This window comes from Phascolarctos cinereus, unplaced genomic scaffold (genome assembly GCF_003287225.1).
Source record: "Phascolarctos cinereus isolate Bilbo 61053 unplaced genomic scaffold, phaCin_HiC Scaffold_1;HRSCAF=81, whole genome shotgun sequence".
Taxonomy (NCBI): Eukaryota; Metazoa; Chordata; class Mammalia; order Diprotodontia; family Phascolarctidae; genus Phascolarctos; species Phascolarctos cinereus.
The window spans coordinates 105,245,860-105,267,545 of record NW_027555514.1 but is presented as its reverse complement, the minus strand read 5'-3'; the positions used below and the strand labels follow the sequence as shown (position 1 = coordinate 105,267,545).

At 38.6% G+C, this 21,686-nt stretch overlaps 1 protein-coding gene across 4 annotated transcripts in view; it reads left to right on the top strand.

Annotated features, from left to right (window-relative positions):
* Positions 1-1,423: 1,423 nt before the first annotated feature.
* TRIM24 (tripartite motif containing 24) overlaps positions 1,424-21,686 on the top strand; it is a 105,086-nt gene continuing 84,823 nt past the window's right edge. For 3 of the 4 annotated variants that reach the window (XM_078153505.1, XM_020997965.2, XM_020997962.2), the window contains exon 1: positions 1,424-1,893. In XM_078153505.1, coding sequence (XP_078009631.1) covers positions 1,506-1,893 — 388 coding nt within the window. In that variant the 5' untranslated portion in view covers positions 1,424-1,505. The remainder of the gene's footprint in view (positions 1,894-21,686) is intronic. The other variant, XM_020997961.2, reaches the window with a different exon arrangement.

Genomic DNA, 21,686 nt, shown 5'->3' with positions numbered 1-21,686 from the left:
TCCGTTATCCCTAAAATTCGTCCCGAGGATCTTATTTAAAGAAACTCAACATTTTTTCCTGATAAACTGTTTCAACCCATGCTAGGAATCGAGGCGTTCTTAAGTGAATCTCTCACAGCGTTAAGTGCGATCAGCATAAAAGAGGACTGACTCGATCCATTCATCTACTCACTCTCACTCTCTCGCTCACCCAGCTTTGTAAGGGTTCACTTCAAGTTCCACCCACAATTCTCCCCACCTTTTCCATTCATTATTCTTGTTTTAAAAAAAAAGCAGATTGTAAAAATCCGTGGACCTCCTGCCTTGAAAGAAAAAAAACCCCACCACTTCTATTTTTCTCTTAGAAAGGTCTCTCTTGTCTCCTGTTCCTTCCACTCCCAAACCCCTTCCAGAACTTTATTCCTCCTAAAGCAAAGGTTCTCAACCTGAGATTCCACGTACTTTATACACACATGCAATCTGACCACTGTATTTCAATATGCACACTTGGGTTTCTTTTGCAATCCTATGCATTTTAGCTTATGCATCTAAATATAAGATTCTGAGGTGTCAGTCCACAGGCTTCCCCGATTGCCAGAGGGGTCCGCGACACAAAAAGATTTCTCTGTTGTTCCTTTTAACACAGAGCCCCAGGAGGTCGTGCCCCTCACTCTACTACGCAAAGGGCCGGGAGAGAGTTATCTTGGGCTGTTACTTATTAATCACCGCTCCCGGTAGGGAAGGCTGGGGGGCGGAGGACGCTCTGGGGGAGGGAAGAGCGCCGCGGGGGGCGGGGGAGTGTACCGAGTGAGATGCTAGGTGGTTGGAAGCAGGGAGGGCGCAGGCTGGAGGAGGGAGGGCGCCACTCCGGCCGGGCCAATACAACAAACAGAACCCTCCTCCTCCTCCGCGGTACGAAACCGCCACCAACAGCCCAACCGCCGGCGGAGTTCCGCGGAGGGAGGCGGGGCCTGCGCCTGCCTCCGGACCCCTCCCTCCTCCCCGCGCCCTCTCGCGCTCCCCTCTCCCGGGGCGAGCCTGGGTAGTCCCGGGCAGGCTCCGCCCCCTCGCGAGAGGCGGCGGTCATTGGGCTGCGGGGCTTTTTTTGCGGTCGTCCTAGTTGCGAGGGGAGGGCGGAGTCGAGGAGGAGGCCGCCCTCGGAGGGCGGGGGAGGCGGGAGGAGGAGGTGGTGAGCGGCCGGTCCGGGAGCGGAGCCGGAGAGAGAAGGGCGAGTGCCTGGGAGAAGCTGAAGCCGGGGAGGACTCGTGGACCGCGGCGGCCCGGGCGAGGCTTCCCGCCGCCCGCGACGAGCGGTCCCTGCTGACTCCTCTGCCTCCTTCCGGCCGCGCCACCGGGGAGGCGGCTTCCTCTGCGCCTCCCTCCCGCTCCTCCCCGCCCCCTAGTCCGGAGGAGGAGGAGGAGGACGGGGGCGGTGGTTGGAAGGAGGAGGAGGCGGCGGCGGGCGGAGACCGCGCTCCCCCTTCTCCCTCGGCGGCGGCGGCGGCGGCAGCGGCGGGGACAGGACAATGGAGGTGGCTGTGGAGAAAGCGGCCGTGGCAGCGGCGGCGGCGGCTGCGGCTGCGGCGGCGTCGGGGGCCCCGGCGGCCGCGGTCCCGAGCGGGGAGAATGAGGCCGAGAGCCGGCAGGGCCCGGACTCGGAGCGCGGCGGGGAGGCGGCCCGCCTCAACCTGTTGGACACTTGCGCCGTCTGTCACCAGAACATCCAGAGCCGGGCGCCCAAGCTGCTGCCCTGCCTGCACTCCTTCTGCCAGCGCTGCCTGCCCGCCCCCCAGCGCTACCTCATGCTGCCCGCCCCGCTCCTGGGGGCCGCCGAGACGCCCCCCCCTCCCGCCGCCGCCCCCGCCGCGCCCCCAGGCTCCCCCATCTCCGCCACCCCTCCCTACAGCACCCAAGGTGAGCGAGCCCCTTTCCCGCCGCGCGCGCGCGAGGCCCTGGAGAGGGCGAGCCGAGCGGAGCCGCGCCGCTAGCTGGGGGAGGGGAGAAAAGGGGCGGGGAGGCGGGGGACGCGAGCGAGCGGGCGAGACACACGGCGTGTGAGTGCGTGTGGGTGTGTGGCGACCCTGCTGTCATGTCGCCACGGGGGAGGGGGGAGAGAGAGAGAGAGAGAGAGAGGAGAGGGTCTGTGTGTGCAGGCGTGTGACATGCACGGAGGGCCCTGCGCGCTCGCTGCGGTGCGTCGGCTTCTCTGCAGGCAACTTCGATGGGCGCTGGTGACTTTGCGATCCCGCCGCCGCCGGGAATGCGCGCCCTGGGATCGCCCGCTGCCCCTTCCCGGGCCTCTCCGTGCGGGGACCCGGACTTCGGAAGTCTCTCTCCACTTGCCCGGTGCATTCTTACGGCCAACTTTTCTGTGAACGCCAGCGTCCTGAGAGTTGTTTGGCCCTCGCTGTCCGTTTGCCCGAAGCTTTTGTCCAGGTCTCTGATTCCAGGGACGTGGGGGGAAACCACCTCATTTTACTTGTTTTTGCTTTCATGGTTGAAATGATTAAATAGTGCTAGATTTGACTTTTGTTTTCGTGGTTGGAACTTTGAGATTTAATTCTGTGTTCCGGGTGTGTTTCCTTGCAGTGTTCCTGCTGTCTTCATGGGGGACAAAGGGACAGAATTGTTATTTTTCCTCCTGTAAAGGGACTTATTTTAACGGGGTCGAATGTGAGAGAGGGAGGAGAAAAAGAACTCATCCTTGAAGAAAGTAAGTTTGGTAGGAGAGTGACTTTTTTTTTTAAAGTATGCATGTAATGAGAACAGCTGGGAATGTTGAAGATGTCCTGTTTCTCCGTGGTGGTGTTGGGGTTTTGTTTTGGCTTTTGGTTTTTGTCAGTGTAGTACCAGAATCTTAACAGGTAACTTGACTTTGCTTTTGGTATCAGATCTGAAGCATTTTAAAAGTTAAAAGCAAAATATTTTTAGATAATTGAATTCTTTTATAGTTTTAGAAAGCTTTTTGCATTTGTTGTGCTTTATGTTTCTGTATTTTTCTTTAAAGATTGTAAAAGCAACATTCAGGAAAGTGTTCACTCCTTTTCAAAAAGGAAATAATTTTTAAACTCCCATTTTTGGAGGAGAAACTACTAATTGTGTTTAGTATCAGGGCAGTAGATAAAGCACTGGCCCTGTAGTCAGTAAGACCTGAGTTCAAATTCGACCTCAGACACTTAATACTTGTGTGACCCTGGGCAAGTCACTTCACTTACATCACCCTCGGTTTCTTGTTGTGAGGATTAAATAAGATAAATAATTGTAAAGGACTTAGTGCTATATAAATGTTAGTTTATTAATTATTCTAACATTTGCTAGTGTCCTCCCCTCCACTCCCCATTGTACTTATGTGTTTTTGTTGTTGTTCAGTCATGTCCAACTCTTAATGACCCCCTTTGGGGCTTTCTTGGCAAAAATAGTGGAGTAGTTTGTCCTTTTCCTTCTCCAGCTCATGTTACAGATGAGGAAACTGAGGGGAAACAGGGTTAAGTGACTGGTCCAGGGTCACGCAGCTAGAGTCTGAGGCAGGATTTGAACGCCACCTAGCTGCCAGATGTTATAGTGCCAGATTGTAATTGAACTTGGTTTTAGGGATGAAGAATGCTTTTAATTGGAATGAGTAAATTTAGTTTATTTATTACATTATGAACAGCATCCAGTTCACCACCTAGTAGTGATTCAGCCAGTCTCCTATTCGAGTTTTATCCTAGGTATCATAAGGGCAATTTTGATGACTAAATCTTGAGGGGAAGAAAATTAACTTTTTTTTTCCAAATAGTGTATTATTCAGTGAAACTGCTTTTAAAGAAACATTTTCATGAAACCTTTTGAATCCCTAACCAGGAGATAACCAGCCTTCCATGGTCTAACCTATCTGAGCCTAGAATTAAAATGTTCTAAAAATTGTAGCTCTGATTGGTGTCATGCATTTTGGAGTCAGAGGTTCAAATATTGAGTCTTACCTGTGTGATCTAGGATGAGTCTGTGACCCTTTACTCACCTGAAAAATGAGGGAGTTAGACTGGATGATAGCTCACCACCACGGAGAAACAGTACGTCTTCAACATTTCCAGCTGTTCTCATTACATGCATACTTTAAAAAAAAGCCACTCCCCTACCAAACTTACTTCTTCAAGGATGAGTTCTTTTTCTCCTCCCTCTCCCACATCCAACCCCGTTAAAATAAGTCCCTTTACAGGAGGAAAAATAAAAACCCTGTCATTCTGTCCCTTTGTCCCTAATGAAGGGAGCAAGAACATTGCAAGGAAACCAACCTAGATAAAGTCTTCTGGTCTGAATTTGTGGATTCCTTGGACTGCAAACAGGTAGGCCAGATACCTACCGCTTGTATTGTGAATGCCAGAATATGATTTACAGGAAATATGGACATGACTTGGAAGGTGGGTTGAGAACCTTGACCTTGTTTCTTCCTTTTCAGTACCTAGTGCCTGCTAATCAAGCAAGTATTCAGAAGGACACACAGAATTTAAAGAGGTCTCAGCGTGTAAAATTATTACAGCTCTGCTTTATAGTGTGTAATCTCTTCAGTGAAATGACTTAGGCAAAACAGTCAGCTGCCTGTATAAATTATATGACTTGGGATAATTTATATTCCTAGGGAAATTTTTGTTCTTGAAACAATTATCTTGCCTAGTTTCATCTTATCTCGCTTTTCTCTTTGATGCTGTGATTTGTTTTGGAAAAAGAAGCTAATTTCAATAATGTAAAGTATCAGAAATATAAATCTTCACAAAGTGCATACAATTCTAAAGCAGAGTAGAATTGACTCCTGGTTTCATGTTTCCTGTGTTGGCTTCTTTAAAAGAGGCATTATGGTGTAGTGGGGATGAAAAGATTGGATTTGGAATCATCAGATTATAGAATTTAGTGATCCTCTAATGCAAACCCTTCATTTTACAGTTGAGGAAACTAAGAGAGTGTGATTTGTACAACATCACACAAGTGGTAAGTGGTTGAGGTAAACAGAAGACCTGATCTTAAATCTCTGCTTTCCAACTGAAATTAAGTGTCATTTTTTCACATGAAAATAGCTCATAAATTTGGTGTTCATTGAGCCCTCTGTATTTCCCTTTAGTTAAAGTCAAATATTTACTGGGTATCATGGGAAATATAGAAAGATTAAATAGTTAGGTGAGACTAACCTAAATGAAGTAGGTCATGCCTTCTTTAAACCTTGTTTTCCCACATCTGTATATAAAATGAGGGGTGTGGGCTACTAGGCCCTTTCAGCTCTTAACAGACTATCATTTAATAGTTCTATAATCATCACTAATGAACAGTACAAGAATTTTTACGAGTTTTACAAGAGTTCTTGAAAGCAGTTTGGAACTAGGCCAATAAAGTTGCTAAATTGTGCACACCCTCTGACTCAGATACAAGTACTAGGCTGCTACCCCAAAGACACCAGAGAAAGAAGAAAAGGACCCATCCGTAACTATAACAGCTCTTTTTGTGGTGGCGAAGAACTGGAAACAAAGACAGGGAGTCTTATCAGTTGGGGAATGGCGGAACAAGTTTTGTTATATGAAGGTAATGGACTAATTTTGTGGAATGCAGTGGTTTCAGAGCAGAGTGTGAAGAGCTTTATGAACTGATGCAAAATGAAATGAGCAGAAGCAGAACAATTTACACACTAACAACATTGTAAAGACTTACAGCTTTGAAAGACTTAACTTTAATTGACCACATTTTAGGACCTACAATGAAACATGCTACTCATCTCCTGACAAAAATGTTGTATTGAGGGTGCTGCAAGTTAAGACTTGTTTGTGGACAAAGCCAAAGAGATTTGTTTTCTCAGCTATACATACTTGTTTAAAAAGTTTTCTTTTTCTTTTTTAATGGAGGAGATGGAAGGGAGAGAATTTATTTTTATTCATTTAAAATCTGAAACTAAACTAATTGACTACACAGAAAAAAAAGAATGTTCAGAAGGTAACAGGCAAGGAAAGGATCTTTATTGCTATCGTGTTAAATTTAATATACACCTTTTAAAAAAGTGTGACAAGGTTTATATGCAGTCCTCATTTCTGTTCTTTGTGAATTGAAATGTTCAGGTTTTATTTCTGTTAAGTTCCTAATATAAAATTAATGGAAGACAATTTAATTTTTAAATATTTTATTGATAACTCCTTTTGTGTAACTTCCCAATGACTCCTCCTACACGGATTCCACAAAAAACTTAAATCAGTGGCCAAGCAAAACAAATCAACACACTGACCATGTCTGAAAATGTATGCCATAATTATCCGCAGTTGTCACCTCAATAAAAAAAGACACATTTCACCATTAGTCTTCTCAGGTCACTGTCAGTCATTGCGTTGCTCAGAGTTCTGAAATTTTGCAGTGTTTTCTTTTTTGTTAATACTGTACATTGTTCTTATTTCTGCTTATTTCATTCTGTATCAGTTGGTACAAGTCTTTCCTAAGTTTTCCCTCCAGTTTCTTCCTGTTTGTCGTTTCCTATCGCTCGATAATTTACTATGATATACCCCAGTTTTTGTTCAGCCAGGCCATTCCCCAAGTGATGGGCACCTACTTTTTACTTCCATTTCTTTGCTACTACCAAATGTGCCATTCTTAATATTTTGTTATATATGGGGTCTTTCACCTTTAATACTGGCATTGTATGCCTAGGTTTATTGCAGAGTCAAAGGCTACAGTATGAGGTTCCTCAAACTTACCAAATTGTTCTGCAGAAATTTTGTGCCAGCCCTCAGCTCCAACGTCAGTGCATCGGTGTTCCTATCTTCTCATATCCCTTCCAGCATTAGCCATTTTCATCTTTGCCAGTCTAACATGTGTGACGTGAAACCTTCAAGTTTTTAATACACATTTTTCTTAATAATTTAAGAATTACTTCATATGGTTGTTGCTGATAGCTTTAATTTCTTTTAAAGACTTGCCTGTTCATAACATTTTAGCCCTTTTCTATTGGTCAGTGGCTCTTGTTCTTAGGAATTTGTGTTAATTATCTCACATTTAAATCTACAATCTAAAATATTTCTTTTGCTACAAATATTTTTTCCCATTCTACTTTATCTTCTAATTCTAGCTGCACTGATTTTCATAATGCAAATGCATTTTAGCTTTTTGCCATCAGAATTGTTTCTTATCACTTCTATTCCTGTTTAATTAAGACTTCTGTTAGGCATTTCTAGAAGGTATTTCTTTCACTCTTAGCTAATTTTTTAATGTGACTTTTTAATTATTTAAGTTGTATATCTGGGAGTTAATTGTGCAATATGGTGTAAAATGTTGGTCTAAATCTAGTTTCTGCTAAAATGTTTTAACAAATGACTCTTAGCAGCATTTTTTTAAAAACAAGAATTCTTTGCCTTCATTAGTAGTTCATTTCCTTGAGTCTATGATACTTTGCTGTGTTTGATCACTACTAGACATTTTTGCCTATTCCATTCCATTGATCAACTTTTAAAATTAATACAAATAATTTGATTACAGCTTTATGATATAGTTACAGGTGGTACATAGAATGGATTGCAGGGCCTCAAGTCAAGAAGACCTGAGTTCAAATATGACCTCAGACACTTAATAGCTGTGTGACCCCTTCAGTTAACATTTGTTTACTTCAGTTTCCCCAACTATAAAATGGGGATAATAACGATACTTCCTGCCTAGGGTTGTTGTGAAGATCAGGTGAGATGATAATTATGAAGTAGTATAATGCTTGGCGTGGAGTAAGTAGGTGCTGTATAAATTTAGCTATTATTATTCACTATTAATTTGAGATCTGGCAGTACTTGGTCCCCTTCATTCCCTTTTTTTAAAAATTAATTTTTATTGTTATATTTTTTTAATCCCCTAAATTTCCCCTTATATCCCTCTCCCCTCCCAGAGAGTCATCCCAAGGAATAAAGATTACTTCTTGAAAGAAATAAAGAAGAGAGAAAAAAAAATCAGAAAATCCAATACATGAAAATATATTAGATGTTTCACACTCATAGACTTCTCATTTCTGCAAAGGAGTCACATCCCCATCATGCCTTATGCATTATTTTGCTTCATTGTTTAGCTTTATTATTGAAGTGTTCCTCCTTTTTATTTTCTACCTCAAAATATGTTCCTTTCATTTTATCTGTTCCTAGAATCTCACCTATAAGCAAGTGTATGGTAGTATGAATAAAGAGCACTGACTGGAAGGTCGGAAGAGTTCCAGCTCCAGCTATCAGTTTATCTTAGAATTTAGATTGGGAAGGAATCTTGCCAATTCTAGTTCAACACCCTTACTAACTGAGTGACTTGTGGACATTTTCCTCTTTTCTAAAATGAGGATTATAATACTTTGTTTACCTTCCTCACTTGGGAGATCATTTTTTGTAAGCTGAGAATGTGCAATTTTTATTCAAAATATCTTTGGATGCAGAGACTCCCATCTCTACACTTTAGTCTCATTATCGAACACTAATCTCATATTTCTAACGGCTATTTCCAATGTCCAGCCTCACAAACTGAACATAATAAAGGAGGTTAATTTTAAAAAATTTAAGTATACATGTAAATACATTGACGAGATGAGAATTTTTCTGGGAAAAAAGTCTTTTAATAACGGCCTGATAGTCATAAAACAGGTAGAACTTTTTATTCTCAGTTTCTCTGTCTCTCCTCACCAAAATAGCCTGTATCACAACAGCCTCAAAACCTCTTGTTCTTTTTTGTTCTTTCACCTCCAGCCACCCTGTCTGGTTGATTGTTTGGAATGACTGGCACCTATTCTTTTCCACTTGCACTAGTGTGTTAATTTAGGTTCCTCATCACTTTCCCACCTGGCTTTTATCTGGTTTGTCCAGATTAATTTGCATAAGACTGCTTTGATCATGTCACTCACTTTTTTGACCTGTACTTTTGGAAGTCTTAAGACCCTTAGACGGGAATTCAAGATCATCTAACTCCCCACTGTTTCTCCATCCATGCTTTTTCCTTAAGCTTTCTCATTCAGACCAAGGCAATAACCATTTGTCATTTATTTATCTTGTCATCCCTGGCATCATAGTGAAATAATACTCCCTTTTCTGTGCCTATCCAGATTTTACCCTCCCTTAGTCATATTTTCTTATCTTACTGACCACTCCAACCCCAAATGATTTTTCTCTCACCTTAGAAATCTCTTTGATGATTATAAGAACTCCTTAGGTCTTAGTTTTTGTTTTCTCTGCTGCCTCTGTGGGCCTTTGCCTTTCCCCTGTCAGCTACAGACATTACAAAGGGCATAAAGCTAAGGCCAAGAGCAGATACTCTTCCTTAGGATTAGTGGTCTGGCATTTAAATCCAAAAGCATTATCTGTGGTTATTTAGTTCACTCCCCTCTTTTTATAGATAAAGTGACCAACCTGAAGAGATTATGGTATGCCCAAGATCACACAGCTAATTAATGGCCAAGGTAGATTAGAACCCAGATGACTTGATTTCCAGTCCATGGTAGCACATTTGCCTTTACCAGAAGTTGGTGATTCAGATGCCAAGATACAGTACAGGCATTTTTAAAACCAAAACACCACTGACTGCCAGCTTTTTAAGTGAATTATTTGTGGTGACATGATATAAATAAAGATAACTGATTTATAAGCAGAAAGAGTTGGTGACCACCTTTTGAGTTTTAAGTCTGATCACTAGAAGCTCTAGAGTAGAAGGTAGGTGACACATGTCATAGTTGTTATGGGAATGACCTACACTTGAAACTTACCTCTTCTACTAACTAGGAAATATCAGTTTTATCAAATCACTTGAGCTTGATTTTCTTTCTCTTTAAAATAGGAATGAAATAAATTGTGTTGCCTACTGCATAAGATTACTGCAAAGTTCAAATTATGTATGTTAAAGACTTTAGGTTGTGTCAAATGCTTTATAAGCCTCAAAGCTATGTATAATTTTTAAATAAAGTTCTTAGTGTACAAATCCTTCAATTTAAGCATAAAATAATGATTGTCATGGATGGTCGCCTTCAGAGAAGGTAGGGTGTTTTAGTTCTCCTATAAATGTTCTAAATTGTAGATCTGACCATATGGTTTCCGTTCCTCTGGCTTCCTTTTTGTTTCTAGTGTAAAACATAAACTACTCTCCTGAGCCTTTAAAAAGGCCCTTTACAGCCTGGCCCCAAACTATCTTTCCAGCCTCAATGGACATGACCTTACCTCAAACATTTTGCAATCCAGCCAGACATTGTATCTTAAGTTACCATGCCATGTAGCAATCCCACATGCTTGGAATTCATTCACCTATTACATTCACCTCATAATGGATTTTAAATTTCTATTACTCTTTCATTTTTAAATACATCCCATTCCCCACCTATCCCTAGAGAGCCTTCACTTATAACAAAGAGTGGAAAAAAATTGTTTGGCAGAATTTACCAATATATAAAAAACTTTAATCACATTTCTTTGGAGCTCAACTTGGACATTATCATTTCACGGCGTTTCAGTTTCATTTGGTTCTTTCCATTTACATTGTTATTGTGTATATTTTACTGGTTTTACTTGCTCACTTTGTATCAGTCAGTTCATGTCTTTCTAGGGCTTTCTGTTCGTCATATTAATGTTTTCTTAAACAGTGCAGTAATCTTATTGTCTTGCTGTTTTAGTGGATTTTCTCATCAAACTGGTTATGTATTCATCATGAAGAGATTTCCACGTTTTAAAAAATGAGATAATAAGCAGGACAATTAACTTTGACTGTTAAATTTCAGGTTTTATCCAAAATCTTTCTTGATTAAAGTGTTAAAACATTGAAATTTTGGGGAAACTAGTTTACTAAAATTACTGAAATAGAGAAGTATAACTATGGTACTTTCATACAAGGTCCTTTATGTTCAAATGCAGTAAGCAACAAAACTTATACAAGCCAACTGTCAAACAGCTAATGGTAGCAGCAGATGATCCCTGATTCGAAATTTGTCCAGGTGACTCAAAATTGATATTGTTTTATTACACATTGTGGCACTACAATTATTTTCTTTTGTAACAAATCACTGAGTGGTACTGTAGTTTTTATTTTAGATTTATTCACTAAAGCCTGCAATAGCTATAATAACTTCTACCTCCTAAAGCTCCAAATTCAAGTTTACATTTTGTAGTTGTAAAATAAAATTTTATTCTACTTTATAATTATCCTAATTATTCTAAATATAAGATTATGAACATTATGAAGCAGTTGTGAGTTTTATGTAGGACATGCTATAATAATTTTTAAAAATTTTGTTACATTTTAAGTTCCAAACTGTATCCTTCCCCACTCCAGACTAGAGAAGGCCACCATTTCTCTCTATCTCTCTCTCATACATACACACCCACACTATATATATACTTCTACTATAAATTCTTTCTCTGACAGTAGATAGCATCTTCCTTCCTAGGTCTTTTGTAGTAGATTTGAGTGTTTATAATACTCAGAATAGTTTAGTCAATTCAGTTATTCTTCAAATAATGCTGTTAACTGTATACATTGTTCTCTTGGTTCTGTTCATTTCACTCTTCATTATTTCATGTAAGTCTTTCCATGTTTTTTCTAAAATCACCAACATTTCTTATAGCACAGTAGTATTCCATCACAATCATACAACTTATTTAGCTATTTCTCAAATGGTAGGCATCCTCTCATTTTCCAGTTTTTTGCCACCACAAAGAGAATTGCTATAAATGTTTTAGAACATACTGGTTCTTTTCCTTTATCCCTGATTATGTTAGGAAACAGACCTAGTAGTGGTATTACTGAGTCAAAAGATGTACAGTTTTATGACTCCTACGGATAATTCCTGGTTGCTCTCCGAAAAGGATCAGTTGACAGTTCCACCAGCGGTGTATCATCCCAATTTTTCCGCATGCCCTCCCAACATGTCATTTTTCCCTTCTGTCATTTTAGCCAATCTGATAAGTGTGAGATGAAATGCAAACTAAAACAACTTTAAAATATCTAATCAGTGATTTAGAGCATTTTTTCATGTGAAAATATATAGCTTTGATTTCGTAATCTAAAAACTTCCTGTTGATATATCAATTGGGAAATGACTCATTCTTATTAATTTGACAAAGTTCTTTGTATATTTGAGACATAAGACCTTTATCCAAAAATTAACAGTGTTTATGTAAGTAATAACTTTTGTAAGTGTGAGAAATAATCTGTGTGATGACTGTCTGACTTCCAAGCAGGATCAGGGAGTAAGCCGGCCACTGCCCACTGCTTCCCTGGTTTGCAAGCCTTACTGAGATGGCTCCTACTACAGTCACACTCTCACAAGTAAAGACTCCACACAGTAGAGTGTGAGGAGGAAGGCTGTCTCCACTGCTGCCCCCTACCTGCCCCTTTACACTTTCTTAAGATAACATCTGTAGAAGCACAACAGCTTGGTTTGCAAAATTCCATCTCCAAATAAGGAAAGAGTCTCTTTAAGTGGGTTTTTCTTTTCTTTCTATTACCACCATACCAGCTACACTCTTAACATCAAACTATTGAATAACTGATTGGTATTGTCAATGAGGTCATTTTAAATAGAGGTTTTAATCAGAAAACAGCAGTGTCAGAAAACAGCCTTAACACTGCAAGAAGAGGCAATATAAAATTTATTCCCACAGAATATTTGTAATGGTTTCTTATTGTGATAGTATCAAGATGGCTTGTAATGTACGTACTCAATAATCATGGTTTTCAAATAACCTGACATTTGATCTGCAAGAATCAAAAGTTCATTTTGATTGTATGATTACAAAACTGATAAAAAGTACAATTTCAGGGGAAGGAGGGAGCTACTCTGGTGATATAAGAGTATATGCATGTATCTGGTCATCTGCTGGGAATCATTTTGTGCTCAAATGATGAACCCTTGTGGAAATTTGGAAACAATTTGATGAAAGGTTGAAAAACTCCAAAAACATATTGCACTTAGAAGTGTTCAGACATGACTAATGTGGAGATGGAGGTTTTCATGACTACACATGTATAACCTATATCAAATTGCTTGCTTTCTCAATGGTAGTGGGGAGGGGAGGGAGGGAGAAAGATAATTTGGAACTCAAAATTTAAAAATTTATTTTTACATTTAATCAGGTAAGTGTTCAGTTTGATATGTAAGTGGCAAAATCATGTTCATCATGATGATGGTCTTAAATTGCTACAGAAATAAACCTATAATGTTTCAAATATGCACCTCCTTGTCACAGAGGAAAAATATGACACAGTTGGTGTGTTTATCTTTTACTCCTTTTGGAGACATTAAAGAATTTTTAGGATGAGCTCCTTGGAACTGCATCAAGAACCCCTGAATGGAAACCAGTAATCCAAAATTTATTTGTAAAGCTCAACAGTAGGTTGAACAGAAGTACAAAGCCTTTTGAGGCACCGTCCAGTTCTGAGATCTCAAAGCGGATTCATTGATAGAGGTCTCAACATTGAACATAACTTTAAATCTTTTACCTGGTTTTGTGAATGTGAAACAAGGGAGCTTGCATTTAAAACTAATTGAACCTGCTGCAGTAGAAAGAGTAGATGGTTCTGCTCCTTCTAGAAGGAAGAGGAAATGTTTCTCAAGATTTTACTTCTGGTCTGACAGTCTGTCACCTACCATCTTTTTGATCTTTTGTGCCTTTCTGTACCTCTGTTTTATAATGAAGTCCTTCTAAGTTTTAAAAGTTTGAAAAAGTTTTGAAATGAGTTTTAAAAAAAAGGCCTCAGACACTTAACACTTAGTAGCTGTGTGACCCTGGGCAAGTCACTTAACCCCAATGCCTCGAAAAAACAAATTTTTAAAAAACTCAGAATTTCTAGGCTCTTGATATAGGAACTATGAAGAATTGAATTGGATGGACTGAGCTGAGGTTAGGAGGCTGTTAACAGTAATGTGGATGTAAATACTTCAACTGGATCATCATTCTCAAGTGGATTAGCATTTCTGTACGAAAAATCATCCTGGAGTATAAAACTTTTTTTTTTTTTGAAAAGGCTGTCATCCCTTAAGCTAATTTTATTTGTATACAAGTGGATTTCATGCTTTAGAAAACTATTTAAACTTAGAGTATATTCCTATAAATAAGAAATCACATTTGCCAATCCATTTACCAAAGTATTTCAGTGCTTAATTTTAAAATACAACCCAAACAAATTAAAACACTGTATAGAAAGAATTGAAATGGAAATTGCCTGCCACCTAGTCCCAGTTGTAAACTGCTAGAAAATTTAATAGAATTTGTTGTTTAATGTGTTGTTTTTAATTTTTCCAGTATAGCTATATTTAATTATTTATAAATTATATACACATGCTAATTATGCTCATAAAATTTTGGTTGTGTGAGGTTTTGAATTCTTATTAGTGAAATTTGTTTTGCTCTAGATTTCATTCAGTTTAGATATTAAAGTGACTCAACTGTTCTACCCTTTAGATTGAGGGTTTTTTTGTTGTTTTTTTTTGCCGGGCAATCAGGGTTGAGTGACCACAGGGTTACACAGCAATAAGTGTCAGGTGTCTGAAGCTGATTTGAACTCAGGTCCTCTTGACTCTAGGGCCAGAGCTTTATCCACTACACCACCTAGCTGCCCCTAGATAGTTTCTTTTTAAATTTCCAATTATGTTTGGGTTGGTAGTTATTTAATTGTAACAAAGGAAATTAGTGGATGTGTTCGGAGTTGACAGGATATGAAAGATTATCAATTTGTGCTGATTAAAATAACTTGATTGCAGAGTTTTTTTGAGGGGTTGTCATTTCTACTTTCAAGTTACTCAGATTTCATAGTTCCATTTTGTAATGTATACAAAGAGGATTTACCTCTGAAAAGGAAATTAAAACTTTGAATAATCAGCAAGTACGTTATGTATTACTTTACAGATTAGGATGCTGAGTTTCAGGGTTCTACAGTTTATAAAGTGTAGGAGTCAGAAATCTTAAATATTATCTTCTCACTGCCCTCCCACCCAGTAAGAGTTATGTAATTAAAGAGTTTACGGTGAAGAGGAAACCTATTTGTAATTGTTTCCTCATAATTTGAATTTCAGTTCAAAAAGGGACCTTAAAAGTGTGGTCCAAGTCATTCTTTTTAGAGAGTGGGGAGAGTTACTGGGGGCAGAAAAGGTACAAGGAAATTGAAGCTTAGAGAAGGGAGGTTACTTTCTCAATTTCATATAATTTCTGGTAGAATGGGTATTACAATTTGAGTCTACACTCAGATGACCCAAGTACAATGCAAATTAAACACTTTGCTAAAAACAATTTTTTTTCTTGTAAGAAGAAATCCTGTCATTAGTATTGGCTGACCATGTAATATTTAGTTGTATTAGAACTGCTTATTTTATTGGAGTACCCCTAACCTCCAAATTTCGGAATTATTTCCCAAAGGATACTTGTCAAATTGTTATATTTTAGGGAAATGGCAACACATGGATCTCTCTGTTCACTCTCATCTTTTACTGCAGATTCTTGACCTTTTCTCCTCTACCTCTTTTGGCTAGGCTGTTAGGTTGAGTGACTTAACCAGGACCACACAGCTATTGTGTCAAGTGTCTGAGGCCGGATTTGAACTCAGGGCTTCCTGACTCCAGGGCCAGTGCTCTATGCACACTGCACCACCTAGCTGCCTCCCTCTCTACCTCTTTTTAAAATTTTTAGTGTTTGATTAGAAATCTAACATTAACCCTAACATTAAGTGGCTATCAACCTTGCTTGCCATTCATTTAAGGTATCAACAGTTTTTCATTTATTTCCTTGATCACCATCAGAATTCTTTTGTTCATTCCGTCTCATTTACTTCCTCATGATCAATTTTTTCTCCCTTTTTTCTGCTGCTTTCCTTTCTCTTAATTTAAATTTAGCAGTGATATGCGTAAGCATTACTTTAGCTCTTGGTTTAGCATTCCAGTCCAAAATATTGCAGATTCTCTATCTTAAAAACTGTACCTGATCTTTTGTAGACCATTAATAATTTCTCATTTCTGTTCCTTAAGAACAAATTCTTAGAGAAATGTTAAAAAAAATTGCATGTCATTTATGTGGTTCCTTATTCAATAACTAAATTTAGAATCATTAGAACATCAGAAAGAGACCTCAGACTTAGTACTATGGAAAATTTCCTACCTCCTGAAATAGCGTTTTTTCACTTTTGTACCACTCTTAATTATTTTTTTCTTTTTAAATATTTTATTTTTTCTAATTACATGTAAAGACAATGTTCATTTTTTAAAAATTGAGTTCTAAATTTTCTCCCTCTCATCCCATGACCCTCCAAACAATATGACATGTGGAGTCATGTAAAACATTCTGTATTAGTCATGTGAAAGAAGAAACAGACCAAAAGGGAAAACACACACACACACACACACACACACACACACACACACACACACACGTGAAAATAGTATGCTTTGATCTGCATTTGTACGCCCATCAGTTCTTTTTTCTGGATGTAGATAGCATTTTCTATCATGAGTCGTTTGGAATTGTCTTGGATCATCTTGGTGCAGTGTTGCTGTGCATAGTGTTCTCTTGGTTCTGCTCACTTCACTTTGTATCAGTTCATATAAGTCTTTCACAGGTTTTTCCAAAATCATTATTTCTTAATGGCACAGTAGTATTCCATTCCCCTCATTTTCCAGTTCTTTCCCATCACTAAGAGACAAATCTTAATTGTTAGGAAGCATTTCCTTATATTGAGCTGAAATCTGTCTTAAATTCTTTCCATTGTTTAATAATACTTCTGTACTTTGGGGTTAAGTGGAACATGGTAATGTGATAGCCTTTCAGTTATTTTAAAATCCTATCATATAATCTTCTCTTCAGGTGAAGAAACTTGAGTTCCTTCAATTTTCATGTTATTGGTCCACAATTTATTCACCTTTTGGTGCCCTCATAGTTAACTTGTCAAGAAATTTCCTACAGTGGTCCCTAAAAAGATTAGTTTCAGGTGTGGTGTGGCTTAGTACTAGGATTCGACTCTTCTCTTTATAATTTACAGCTAAGTTTTTGGTTTTTTGGTGGCTGTCACATTCCTTACTCATTGCCTTCAAGTTGCTAGATTTTTAAAATGTTTCCCAATACTTATACTCATGCAGTTGATATTTTAAATGTACATTTATATTTATCTCCTTTAAATTTTATTTTATTGGATTTGTCTCATCCTAACTTGTTGGTTCTTTTGGATTCTCAGTATGATGCAGTATGTTTGCTATCCATCCTAACTTTGTGTTATCTACAAATTCGTTAAACATGCTTATCAGCATTTATGGTTATCAGCATTTTCATTCAAGTTACTGATAAGTGCTGAATAAGACCAAGGACAGATCCCTGGAATACTCTACTAGAAATCTCTGAATTAATATCAGTCTATTCATAACTACTTTTTGGATGTGGCCATTTAATAGACTCTGGATCCATCTAAGCCAGGGGTGGGGAAGTTGCAAACCTGGAGGCCACATGGCCTTCTAGGTCGCTGGGTGTGGCCTTTTGACTGAGTCCAAGTTTTACAGAACAGATCCATTTATTAAGGAGATTTGTTTGATTTCAGTCAAAGGGCCATACTTGAGAACTTAGAGGGCAATAATGTTGCCTTGGAGGCTTGCAGGCTCCCCACCTCTGATTATTCTAAGCTTAGTATTTTGTGGTCTGCCTCTTGCTTGTCCTCAAAAGAATTTCTTGAGAGTGACTGCCTTGCTGAAAATCTGGTGTGCTTCATCTACCTAATTTACCAGTGATGAGCATTGACATTTCAATTAAACAAGCACCTGTTGAGCACCTGCTACCTTCCGTGCATTAGGTAGGAAGATAAAAAGGAGGGGGGGGCCCAGGAATCAGCCCTTGCTCTAAAGGGGCTGCTTATATTGTCCTGAAGTAACCGTATAAGTAAATGTAAAATAATTTTAGGAAGGAAAGAACATGAACCACTCAGGAATAGTTTTCAATAAGAGGTAGGGTCTAAGCTGTACCTTGATTGAGGATATTTTAAGAGAGAGATGAGGAGGGAATATACATATGTGTGTGTGTGTATATATATCTATATGTATATCTATCTATATCTATATCTATATCTATCTATCTATCTATCTATCTATCTATCTATCTATCTATCTATCTATATATATATGTCTCCCTGGCATGGAGAATAGCTTATGCAAGATCATGGAGGTGGGAGGTAGAATACTTTGTTTAGAAAACAAAGTAGAGTATTTTGACTGGAATATAGAATATAAGAAGAAAAGTCATGTAAAATAAGTCTAGATAATCATGGATATCTGGTTCCTGTGGAGTGAAACCTTCAAGGTTTATCTTAACATGTCCTCTCAATTTCTCAATTCATAGGCCATTTAGTCTGGAGCCAGTTTGTGAAGGGCTTTCAGATAGAAGGATGAGAAATTTGCATGTTATCTGGGAAGCAATAGGGAGCCACTGAAAAACATATGCTTTAGGAAGATTATTTCTACAGCTGTATGGAAACTGAATTCAAGAGGGGAGTGACCAGGGAGGTCAATAACAGGCTACTGCAGTGATATAACCAAGAATAATTGAGATTCTGAGCTAAAGTAGTGGCAGTGTAAGCCAGCAGGATGATGTGGAACTGGAGTTCTGTCAAAATATGAATGTTAGTCTAGCATTACCTGTTGACACATGGATTACTATTTCTCTTATTAAATGCTCAGAAGCCTTTTAATAGTACATTCTGACTTTTTCCCAGGACATTTTGAAAATCTCACTTTTTTTCCTTTGAGAATCAGTACATTTTTTTCTCTCCCAGTCCTGTGCACATTTCCTTTGTGGTTTTTCAAACATCACACATTAGTGATTCTACAGTCTTACCTGTCATTTCTTTCAGCACCCTCATGTATGTTGGGTTTTGGTTTTTATGATATGAACTATTTGAACTCTTGTGCAGCTCATGTCCTTTTGTATCTTAGGTTAACTTATTCTTAAACCTTCTTTGTTCTTTCTACATTTAAAGATAATTTTCCTTGGTAGACAGAACAAAAACTAAAGTGCTTTTTCTGTCAATTGTCATTCAGTCCACCCCTAGGATTAGTCTTATTCCTTCTTTGAGCTTCCTCTTACTCCCAGTATGGCTAAATAAAAACATCTTTTTTGCCGTTCCTAGCTTCTTCTGAACTTCAGTGCTCTTGACTTTTTTTTGGCCAGCTCAAAGCTGTTGTTTTCAGTTAACAAGCTTCCCCCCCCTTCTTCTCATCACTTTCCCCATCTCTTCCCCCCCCATTGGAGAAAGAAAAACAAGTAACCAACATGCATAGCAAATTAAGCAACTTTCTACATTGGCCATAGTCAAAAATTGTGTCTCATTCTGCGTCTTGAGTCTATCACTTCTCTGTTTTAACATATATTTTTACAGGAGTGCGGACTCCTGTAAATAGTCTTATTTTCCGTTATATTTTCTTCCATCTTATGTGTCTAGTTTTTAATTAGCAAAAATTCATTTTCTCTTAGAAAAAAAAGTTCTGTCTTTGCTTGGGGTTAAGTGTTTTGCCCAGGGTCACACAGCTAGTAAGTGTCAAGTGTGAGGTCACATTTGAACTCAGGTCCTTCTGATTCCAAGGCCAGAGCTGTATTCACTGTGCCATCTAGCTGCCCCTGCCCCTAAAAGTTTTGTCTTCTAAAAATTGAAGTTGGTTAAGAGTTCACTGTGCATCAATATCCCTTTGTTTATATAGTGTCTTCCTTTATTCCTCATCAGAATTGTTCTCCACAGTACTGGTATAACCAGTTCTTCTCCTTCCTGTACCCCCCTCCCCAGATTAGAAAATCTTTTTCTGAATATGAGTTAAGGGCTTTTATCTGATAACTCAACTTTGTAGAAATTAGGGTCTTAATGTAATAATGAGTTTTATTCTTTGACATTGAAAACAGGCTGTACCTTATCCAGATAGGGAAGCTAGAGTAGTTACAAATTTCCTTGAATTATTTGGTTAAGACTTAGATCTGTCCTGTTCTTCACACCCAAATATATGTCCTATACTTTTGGTATATGTCCTATACTTCTTAATGAAGAATTTTTGTATGAATTTCTTTTGCAAATGAACGGTTTTTAAAATTACTAACAATTTTATATCTGTCATTATATGGCTGATGATTATGTTCTATAACACTTGAGTTGTCATTGACACTGTGCTTATTCTAGTTTTGTAAACTGTATCCCTGATTCTCATAAATGTATTCCAGGGATATCTTTTTTTTTTCTCCACATGCTAAATACTCTTTTTAAAACTTATTTTTAGTTTTCAACATTTACTTCTGTAACATTTTTGAGTTCCAAATTTTCTCCCCACTTTTCTCCTACCTTCCCCTGAGACATCATGCAATTTGATATCGCTCTACATATACATTCATATTGAACATTAGTCATGTTGTAAAGAAGAATTAGTGGGGCAGCTAAATGGCACAGTGGATAGAGCACCTGCCCTGGATTCAGGAAGACCTGAGTTCAAATGTGTCCTCAGACATTTGACACTTAACTAGCTGTGTGACCTTTGGCAAGTCTGTTTAGAACCATGGGAGAAACCACGAAAAGAAAAAACAAAAGAGAGCAAATAATATGCTTCAATCAGCATTCAAACTCCATAGTTCTTTTTCTGGATGTGGACAGCATTTTCCATCATAGTCCTTTGGAGTTGTCTTGGATCCTTGCATTGCTAAGAAGAGGTAAGTCAGTCATTGCACGTTGTGGCTGTTGCTGCATACAGCGTTCTCCTGGTTCTGCTCACTTCACTCAGCATCAGACCATAGAAGTCTTTCCAGGTTTTTCTGCAGTCAACCTGTTCATCATTTCTTATTGCACAATAGTATTCCATTACATTCATATACCACAACTTGTTCAGCCATTCCCCAATGGATGGGCATCCTCTCAATTTCCAGTTCTTTGCCACCACAAAAAGAGCTGCTATAAATGTTTTTGTACATGTGGGTCCTTTTCCCTTTTGTATGATCTCTTTGGAATATAGCCCTAGAAGTGCTTTTGCTGAGTCAAAGAGTATGCACATTTTTATAGCCCTTTGGGCATAGTTCCAAATTGCTCTCCAAAATGGTTGGATTAGTTCTCAAGTCCACCAACAGTAATGTTGCAGTTTTCCCACATCTTCTCCAACATTTATCATTTTCCTGTTTTGTCATGTTAACTAATCTCATAGGTATAATGTGGTACTTCACATTTATTTTGATTTGCATTTCTTTAAATAGTGATTTAGAGCATTTTTTCATATGACTATCGATAGCTTTAGTTTCTTGATCTGAGAACTGCCTGTTCATATCCTTTGACCATTTATCATTTGGAGAATGACGTGTATTCTTGTAAATCTGACTTAGTTCTCTATATTTCAAAAATGTAGCCTTTTATCAGAGACACTGGTTGTAAAAATTCTTTACCAATCTTCTTCTTCCTAATCTTGGTTGTATTGGTTTTGTGCAAAAACTTTTCAGTTTAATGTAATCAAAATTATTCATTTTGCATTTCATAATATTCTTTCTTCCATATTCCATAAATCTGACAGATGAACAGTTCCTTCATCGATCTCTCAGTTTGCTTATAGTAGGACCAGGTATGTCTTTTAAAATCCTTACAGCCATCATCATTTAGTATCATCAACTGTGACCTAGTTCTTAAATTTTGTCATGCTGAGGTTTTAGGCTCTTTACTGGTTTTTGCATTGTGATTTCTAGCCACATTATATCCTCTATGTTATTTTTTTTAATTGTTAATAC